Source organism: Oncorhynchus keta, unplaced genomic scaffold (assembly GCF_023373465.1).
Source record: "Oncorhynchus keta strain PuntledgeMale-10-30-2019 unplaced genomic scaffold, Oket_V2 Un_contig_6244_pilon_pilon, whole genome shotgun sequence".
In the NCBI taxonomy this organism is placed as follows: domain Eukaryota; kingdom Metazoa; phylum Chordata; class Actinopteri; order Salmoniformes; family Salmonidae; genus Oncorhynchus; species Oncorhynchus keta.
In genome coordinates, this window is record NW_026288751.1 from 515,333 (window position 1) to 525,476 (window position 10,144).

Genomic DNA, 10,144 nt, shown 5'->3' on the forward strand with positions numbered 1-10,144 from the left:
GAGAGAATGACCACTTGGGAGAGATGAGGATCCCGGTGCCACCACCCCGCTGACCAGAAGCTCTCGGGGTGTGCGAGAACACGTGGGCGGACGAAGAGAGAGCAGTAGGAGTAGCAGTGTTATCTGTGGTGATCCATGTTTCCGTCAGTGCCAAGAAGTCGAGGGACTGGAGGGAGGCATAGGCTGAGATGAACTCTGCCTTGTTGGCCGCAGATCGGCAGTTCCAGAGGCTACTGGAGACCTGGAACTCCACGTGGGTCGTGCGCGCTGGGACCACCAGATTAGGGTGGCCGCGGCCACGCGGTGTGGAGCGTTTGTATGGTCTGTGCAGAGAGGAGAGAACAGGGATAGACAGACACATAGTTGACAGGCTACAGAAGAGGCTACGCTAATGCAAGGAGATTGGAATATGATTTATTTTATTGTATGATCTAAATGTATATTATTTTAAGATGATACCATCTTTTCATATTTGTGCAAATCGTTCTAAAACTGAGAATAGGCACAATTCAAAGGATATGAATCAACAAAGAGGTAAGAATATCTAGGCTATAAGAATATGTTGAAGGCTAGCTGTATTGGGTGAAGATGACAGAACTTCTCCCTTTTGTGTCTGTGTCTGCAGGTAAGGAAGCATACAGACAGACAAGGAAGCATACAAAGGTATGTCAGTTGGTATTGGTATGTTATGCTAATTATATTTACCATCCTCCTCCCTTACCTCTTCAATGAATATCCCATAGGCCTCTACATTATCGACAAGGTATGTGATCAAGACAAAGGAGATTATTGTCGACTACAGGAAAAGGAGGACCGAGCATAACCCCATTCTCATCGACGGGGCTGTAGTGGAGCAGGTTGAGAGCTGATGTGGACGCAAAGTTCCTTTGCATCCGCATCACCAATAAACTAACATGGTCCAAGCACACCAAGACAGTCGTGAAGAAGGCACGACAAAACCTATTCCCCCTCAGGAGACTGAAAAGATTTGTCATGGGTCCTCAGATCCTCAAAAGGTTCTATAGCTGCACCATTAAGAGCATCCTGATGGATTGCATCACTGCCTGGTATGGCAACTGCTCAGGCTCTGATTGCAAGGCACTACAGAGGGTAGTGCGTACGGCCCAGTACATCACTGGGGCCAAGCTTCCTGCCATCCACGACCTCTACACCAGGCGGTGTCAGAGGAAGGCCCTAAAAATTGTCAAAGACTCCAGCCACCCTAGTCATAGATTGTTCTCTCTGCTACCGCACGGCAAGCGGTACCGGAGCGCCAAGTCTAGGTCCAAGAGGCTTCTAAACAACTTCTACCCCCAAGCCATAACACTCCTGAACATCAAATAAAATGGCTACCCAGACTATTTGCATTTCCACCCCTTCCACCTTTCCAGAAACAAGTCTCTCACCGCTTGCTATAGACCACCCTCTGCCCCCAGTTGTGCCCTGGACATTGTAGGTGAATTGATTGCCCCCCATCTATCTTCAGAGCTCGTGCTGCTAGGTGACTTAAACTGGGACATGCTTAACACGCCGGCCATCCTACAACCTAAGCTAGATGCCTTCAATCTCACACAAATTATCAATGAACCTACCAGGTACAACCCCAAATCCGTAAACACGGGCATCCTCATAGATATCATCCTAACCAACTTGCCCTCCAAATACACCTCTGCTATCTTCAACCAAGATCTCAGCGATCACTGCCTCATTGCCTGCATCTGTAATGGGTCTGCGGCCAAACGACCACCCCTCATCACTGTCAAATGCTCCCTAAAACACTTCAGCGAGCAGGCCTTTGTAATTGACCTGGCCCGGGTAACCTGGAAGGATATTGACCTCATCCCGTCAGTAGACGATGCCTGGTTATTCTTTAAAAGTGCCTTCCTCACCATCTTAAATAAGCATGCCCCATTCAAAAAATTTAGAACCAGGAACAGATATTGTCCAGATATAGCACAAAAGCATCCTGGGGCGTACCGCATTAACATCGAAAAGCCCCTTTGATATACAACTTTTCAGGGAAGTTAGGAACCAATATGCAGGCAGTTAGGAAAGCTAAGGTTAACTTTTTCAAACAGAAATGTGCATCCTGTAGCACAAACTCAAAAAGGTTCTGGGACACTGTAAAGTCCATGGAGAATAAGAGCAGCTCCTCCCAGCTTCCCACTGCACCGAGGCAAGGAAACACTGTCACCACCGATAAATCCACTATAATTGAGAATTTCAATAAGCATTTTTCTAAGGCTGGCCATGCTTTCCACCTGGCTGTCCCTACCCCGGTCAACAGCCCTGCACCCCCCACAGCAACTTGTCCAAGCCTCCCCATTGCTCCTTCACCCAAATCCAGATAGCTGATGTTCTGAAAGAGCTGCAAAATCGGGACCCCTACAAATCAGCCAGACTAGACAATCTGGACCCTCTCTTTCTAAAGTTATCTGCCGAAATTGTTGCAACACCTATTACTAGCCTGTTCAACCTCTCTTTTGTATCGTCTGAGATTCCCAAAGATTGGAAAGCTGCCGCAATCATCCCCCTCTTCAAAGGGGGAGAAACTCTAGACCCAAACTGCTACAGACATATATCTATCCTACCATGCCTTTCTAAGGTCCTCAAAAGCCAAGTTAACAAACAGATTACCGACCATTTCAAATTCCACTGTACCTTCTCCACTATAAAATCTGGTTTCAGAGCTGATCATGGGTGCACCTCAGTCACGCTCAAGGTCCTAAACGATATCATAACCAGCATCGATAAGAGACAGTACTGTGCAGCCGTATTTATCAACCTGGCCAAGGCTTTCGACTCTGTCAATCACCTCATTCTTGTCGGCAGACTCAACAGCCTTGGTTTCTCAAATGACTGCCTCGCCTGGTCCACCAACTACTTCTCTGATAGAGTTCAATTGAAGGGCCTGTTGTCCGGACCTCTGGCAGTCTCTATGGGGGTGCGGACTCTCTTCTCTGTATACACCAATGATGTCGCTCTTGTTGCTGGTGATTCTCTGATCCACCTCTACTCAGACGACACCATTCTGTATATTTCTGGCCCTTCTTTGGACACTGTGTTAACTAACCTTCAGACGAGCTTCAATGCCATACAACTCTCCTTCCGTGGCCTCCAACTGCTCTTAAATGCAAGTTAAACTAAATGCATGCTCTTTAACCGATCGCTGGCCGCACCAGCCTGCCCGTCCAGCATCACTACTCTGGACGGTTCTGACTTAGAATATGTGGACAACTACAAATACCTAGGTGTCTGGTTAGACTACAAACTCTCCTTCTCGACTCACATTAAGCTTCTCCAATCCAAAATCAAATCTAGAATCGGCTTCCTATTTCGCAACAAAGCCTCCTTCACTCATGCTGCCTAACATACCCTCGTAAAACTGACCATCCTACCGATCCTCGACTTTGGATGTCACTTACAAAATAGCCTCCAACACGCTACTCAACAAATTGGATGCAGTCTAGCACAGGGCCATCCATTTTGTCACCAAAGCCCCATATACTACCCACCACTGCGACCTGTACGCTCTCGTTGGCTGGCCCTCACTTCATACTCATCACCAAACCCACTGGCTCCAGGTCATCTACAAGTCTTTGCTAGGTAAAGCCCCGCCTTATCTCAGCTCACTGGTCACCATAGCAGCACCCACCTGTAGCACGCACTCCAGCAGGTATATTTCACTGGTCACCCCCAAAGCCAATTCCTCCTTTGGCCGCCTTTCCTTCCAGTTCTCTGCTGCAAATGACTGGAACGAACTGCAAAAATTCCTGAAGCTGGAGACTCATATCTCCCTCACTGACTTTAAGCACAAGCTGTCAGAGCAGCTCACAGATAACTGCACCCATCTGTAAGTAGCCCATTCAACTACCTCATCCCCATACTGTATTTATTCATTTATCCTGCTCCTTTGCACCCCAGTATCTCTACTTGCACATTCACCTTCTGCACATCTATCACTCCAGTGTTTAATTGCTATATTGTAATTACTTCGCCACCATGGCCTATTTATTGCCTTACCTCCCTTATCATACCTTATTTGCACACAATGTTTTTAGAGTTTTTCTACTGTATTATTGACTGTATGTTTGTTCATTCTATGTGTATCTCTGTGTTGTTGTATGTGGCGAACTGCTTTGCAATATCTTGGCCAGGTTGCAGTTGTAAATGAGAACTTGTTCAAAACTAGCCTACCTGGTTAAATAAAGGTGAAATAAAAATATATTTAAAAAAATATATATGCTGCTGCTACTGTTATGATCTATGCATAGTCACTTTAATAACTCTACCTACATGTACATATTACCTCAATTACCTCGACTAACCATTGCTCCCGCACATTGACTCTATACCCCCTGTATATAGCCTCGCTATTGTTATTTTACTGTTGCTCTTTAACTATTTGTTACTTTTATTTATAACATTTTTATTTTCTTAAAACTGCATTGTTAGTTAAGGGCTTGTATAAGTAAGCATTTCACCTGTTGTATTCGGCGCATGTGACAAATAATCATGCAAACAGGTTTTTTCCATCACATTCACCACAAATACCAAAGGTATGAATTCTGTTGTGTGCATGTTTTGTTAATCATCTGTATAATTACATTTTTGGGGATAAACAGACTTCACCCTCCCTACATCTCTGATGAATATGACAGGAAACTTGTTCAATCACCATGCACGGCAAAATCATTCTGGCTGTTGATACGGAGAACATCAACACATTAACATCAACACGCCAGAGGATATACAGTGCCTTGCGAAAGTATTCGGCCCCCTTGAACTTTGCGACCTTTTGCCACATTTCAGGCTTCAAACATACAGATATAAAACTGTATTTTTTTTGTGAAGAATCAACAACAAGTGGGACACAATCATGAAGTGGAACGACATTTATTGGATATTTCAAACTTTTTTAACAAATCACAAACTGAAAAATTGGGCGTGCACAATTATTCAGCCCCCTTAAGTTAATACTTTGCTGCGATTACAGCTGTAAGTCGCTTGTTGGGGTATGTCTCTATCAGTTTTGCACATCGAGAGACTGACATTTTTTCCCATTCCTCCTTGCAAAACAGCTCGAGCTCAGTGAGGTTGGATGGAGAGCATTTGTGAACAGCAGTTTTCAGTTCTTTCCACAGATTCTCGATTGGATTCAGGTCTGGACTTTAACTTGGCCATTCTAACACCTGGATATGTTTATTTTTGAACCATTCCATTGTAGATTTTGCTTTATGTTTTGGATCATTGTCTTGTTGGAAGACAAATCTCCGTCCCAGTCTCAGGTCTCACAGACTCCATCAGGTTTTCTTCCAGAATGGTCCTGTATTTGGCTCCATCCATCTTCCCATCAATTTTAACCATCTTCCCTGTCCCTGCTGAAGAAAAGCAGGCCCAAACCATGATGCTGCCACCACCATGTTTGACAGTGGGGATGGTGTGTTCAGAGTGATGAGCTGTGTTGCTTTTACGCCAAACATAACGTTTTGCATTGTTGCCAAAAAGTTCAATTTTGGTTTCATCTGACCAGAGCACCTTCTTCCACATGTTTGGTGTGTCTCCCAGGTGGCTTGTGGCAAACTTTAAACAACACTTTTTATGGATATCTTTAAGAAATGGCTTTCTTCTTGCCACTCTTCCATAAAGGCCAGATTTGTCCTATGTACAGAGTCTCCCACCTCAGCTGTAGATCTCTGCAGTTCATCCAGAGTGATCATGGGCCTCTTGGCTGCATCTCTGATCAGTCTTCTCCTTGTATGAGCTGCAAGTTTAGAGGGATGGCCAGGTCTTGGTAGATTTGCAGTGGTCTGATACTCCTTCCATTTCAATATTATCGCTTGCACAGTGCTCCTTGGGATGTTTAAAGCTTGGGAAATATTTTTGTATCCAAATCCTGCTTTAAACTTCTTCACAACAGTATCTCGGACCTGCCTGGTGTGTTCCTTGTTCTTCATGATGCTCTCTGCGCTTTTAACGGACCTCTGAGACTATCACAGTGCAGGTGCATTTATACGGAGACTTGATTACACACAGGTGGATTGTATTTATCATCATTAGTAATTTAGGTCAACATTGGATCATTCAGAGATCCTCACTGAACTTCTGGAGAGTTTGCTGCACTGAAAGTAAAGGGGCTGAATAATTTTGCACGCCCAATTTTTCAGTTTTTGATTTGTTAAAAAAGTTTGAAATATCCAATAAATGTCGTTCCACTTCATGATCGTGTCCCACTTGTTGTTGATTCTTCACAAAAAAATACAGTTTTATATCTTTATGTTTGAAGCCTGAAATGTGGCAAAAGGTCGCAAAGTTCAAGGGGGCCGAATACTTTCGCAAGGCACTGTACCCATTGGACTTGGGGCTCTGCCGGGAGTCTACCTCATATTCAGATTTTTAAATGCTGCTTTGCCATCAAAATCATATACACTGAGAACTAAAATATTGTGTTATTGTTGTTATTCATATTATTATCATTAATAATAACAGGGGAGTTGGGGGGGTAGTTTAAAAATGAACCCTGAAAGGTTCTTCAAAAGGTTATTTGAGAATCCATTAAAAGGGGTTCTTTGAAGAACTTATAGAGGTTCCCCCAGTTTCAATTTGAAGAACCCATAAAGGATACTCCAAGAACCGTTTTATTTTTCTGAGTGTAGGGTGTTGGGACTGCTGTTGGGACTCTGCTGCTGGGACAGCTTTATGCAGGCCCTAACAGTTTGTGGGCAGCGTTATAGTGCAATTAATGTATTGTTTAGTGTTGTGCAGTGGCTTTGCTGGCATGCATCCCAACTTTTTTGTTGTTTGCCCCACCACACTAAAATCACCACTGCTCCAATCCTGACCTGAAACACATGGCTGTCAGTCTTCCTGTGACAAGTTGGTTTCAGAAAAGGTTTGTGTTGTTCGTGTAAGTGCAGTATGTCTACCAAATACTATTTATTATATGTTCATTACATTGATCTGACGTTTTACATCAATTCAGCCTGACTTAAATCTGAGGTTTAATGCTAGTTTTGCCTTTTTGTAGGATGCATAGTTTTTCTTTGAAGGAATGGTTAGATTTCTAAATCATTGGGCATTTAAGCAAAGCATTACAAAGTTACTAGGCCAATCAGTGGCATTGGTTTCCATATTTCCTCCATCAGAAGCCAGACATGTTCTCAAGGTTTCCATGATTGTCTTTACTTTCCATGTTTTTAAACTCTTGGTTTGCTGCCTTTCATTAAGTCAAGACCTTCATTCTTTGTTTTTCCAGTATTTGCTGTGTGAATTGAAAACATTTTTGTTATAATTCTTGAACCACAAATCAGAGATGAATGCTTTATTGAACAACCCGTTGTTTTCCCCCAATGACTATTCAATTTCATCCAATTGTCAAACCCTGACAGCACACCTTCATGGTGTCAGTTTGAATATATTTTTGTTGAGACAAGCTTACAGAAAGAGACCCAGGGTGGAGGTCTCTGCAAGCATGATCAATAAAAACACCTTCATGGGTATTTCACATATCATTATGAATTGTATCAAATTGGGTGAAAACAAACATAGAATACAACATATGTGACAGTGAAAACGAGCCTTGGGAGTTCAACAAACGAGAATGTGCAAATCACATTTGAAGGAATCAGTGAGAAGAAAACATGCATTCTAAAGTTTTAAAAAAAACAGATGAAGTGAAGATAGATGTGGTACATGACATTAAGACTTATTATCAGCCATCTATTTTATCCATTATTTTGATACAATCTAACCTCCGATGATGCAAAGCCACAGGTGTTCATATTAGGTTGATACCTACAGATGTTTATCAAGTATTTAGATTCAAAACAATGACTGAATGATGATTGATTACCTTAATGGCAAAACACCAAAATATAATGCTCTTCCCTTCCCTAAGAAAACCTACCAAAAAAACATTCTTTTGACTCATCCCCAAAGCCCTGTTACCAGGTTAGATTTAATAGGGCCCCATGTCTTAAAAATAGTTGTCCCTAATTTTTTAACTGCTGAAACTGGACAAACTCATTGAGCAATTCTTATGCCTGAACACCACATTGCATACTTTCGTGCCTCTCCAAGCATATAAATCCTGAACATCAACCATCCACTATTGCACTGCATCAGTGGGCTCTAGGCTGTAGCCTCACTGTCTTCTCTGTGTGTGGTGGTAGTGATGTGGTCACCCTCTTCTGGTCCACACACAGCCTGATCCTCCTAGTCCTGCTTTCCTTCTCTTGTCTGATGTGAGCCGGTGCCCTCATTCCATGCAACATACACAAAGAGGGCCAAGACCACATGGACAGCTATCACTGCCACGATGGCAGCATAGAAATAACTGTCATTGCTGGAATACCCAGAAGCTGAGGAAGCAAGAGAGAAAAAAAATGTTCTTGTATATATGACATTAAAACAATATAGGCCTATGGAAAAGCCATCATGATGGCAGAAATGGATGTCTTTAGAAAATGACACCAAAAACAGGCATTTTACACATAAAATATTCCACTAAACAAAAACAATGTGGCTCCTGCTATGCATAATTACATTTTTGGTGGGCAAGTGGTGGGCCCTTAGCTATCAAATTTACCTTCAAAAATATATGATTTTGATGTAAAATATAATCCTATCGGCAGGGTTATCATCATGACCGTGAAAAACAGCAATGTCTTCAGTACAGACACCAATGATCCATCGTTCCTGAAAGAGAATGAAACAAAGGAAACACCTTTTGTTTTAAATTAGATGATTTGGTGACCACATTTCACAAATCTAACCACTTTACTTGTTAGATTCATAAACTGTTTCTTATACAAGGAAACAAAACGGAAATGTATAAGCACAAAATTAAACTGTGTCAAGTATAATTGCATCATATGCATAACCCCATTATTAATGTGCATGTATAACTGTAGAGTAATTTAGCTAGTTGGTTAACCCTGGACAGAGAGCGCAGTTAGCTATATTTCTTGTCTGGTGATGACTTTGTAGGTGGTCAAACACTATATGCCCATGGTGAAGTACCGTAGCTAACAACATTGAATGTAACCTTGCAGCTACATGCAAGTAGATATAGTATTGCATAAATTAAGTTCACAAGCTGGGCTAGCAAGATATCTAGCTAGCTAGCAATCCATCCCGTTAGCTAGCAAGGCTCCAGTTTCACAACCTTTTGCCTATCCGTAATAACTTACCCTCTGAAATCTGGAACAGGACCTGGCATTGAGTTCAAAGATTGTTTATTATAGTTATCCATTTTTGGTTTAACTGAATGACACAGGCAATATTTTCTAGAAAATATTACTATGTCGATGACTCTTGTAGTGTGGCGATGAAAACACAAGACTTCCTGGTAACATCACATGATCATGACGTATACATTTTAAAGGAGCACGGTATACAGTTGACCAAGTCGAGGGTGCTGACGTTATTTATTTAACTAGGCAAGTCAGTTAAGAACAAATTCTTATTTATAATGATGGCCTACCCCGGCCAAAATCTAACCCAGACCACACTGGGCCAATTGTGCGCCACCCTATGGGACTCCCAATCACAGCCAGTTGTAATACAGCCTGGAATCAAACCAGGATCTGTAGTGACACCTCAAGCACTGAGATGCAGTGCCTTAGACCACTGCACCACTCGGGAGCCCATGACATGATATATATTTTTATTTGTGCAGTGTCAGTGTTCTTTGTACCATGTCTATGTTTTTAACAGGAGCATTTTATTCACCAATGTTGTTACTGATGAGGATATTTTTTGTACTATCTCTACAGATGTACTCACTTATTGTGGCTACTTCGCGTGATGTATTGTTCTCTACCTTCTTGTTGTTGTCTGTGCCGAATAATGTTTGTACCATGTTTTGTTCTGCTACCATGCTGTGTTGATATGTGTTGCTGCCATGCTATGTTGTTGTCTTAGGTCTCTCTTTATGTAGTGTTGTCTCTCTTGTCGTGATGTGTGTTTTGTTCTATATTTTTATTACCAGTCCCCCTCCCCGCAGTAGGCCTTTTGGTAGGCTGTCTTGGTAAATAAGAATGTGTTCTTAATTAACTGACTTGCCTAATTAAATAAAGGTTAAAAAAAACACACAAAAACATGACCAGATGCTTAAAATGTCACTTCATAGCCATTCTCCCAG

The 10,144-nt window shown here is 42.2% G+C and overlaps 1 protein-coding gene across 1 annotated transcript; it reads right to left on the minus strand.

Annotated features, from left to right (window-relative positions):
- Positions 1 to 7,306: 7,306 nt before the first annotated feature.
- On the minus strand, positions 7,307 to 9,377 carry vma21 (vacuolar ATPase assembly factor VMA21). The gene is made up of 3 exons (XM_035782638.2): positions 9,192 to 9,377; positions 8,588 to 8,697; positions 7,307 to 8,360 (listed from the first exon to the last, which is right to left on the minus strand). Exons 1-3 carry the CDS (start codon positions 9,251 to 9,253, stop codon positions 8,215 to 8,217), a joined length of 318 nt encoding a protein of 105 aa, XP_035638531.1. The 5' UTR covers positions 9,254 to 9,377; the 3' UTR covers positions 7,307 to 8,214.
- Positions 9,378 to 10,144: the final 767 nt, after the last annotated feature.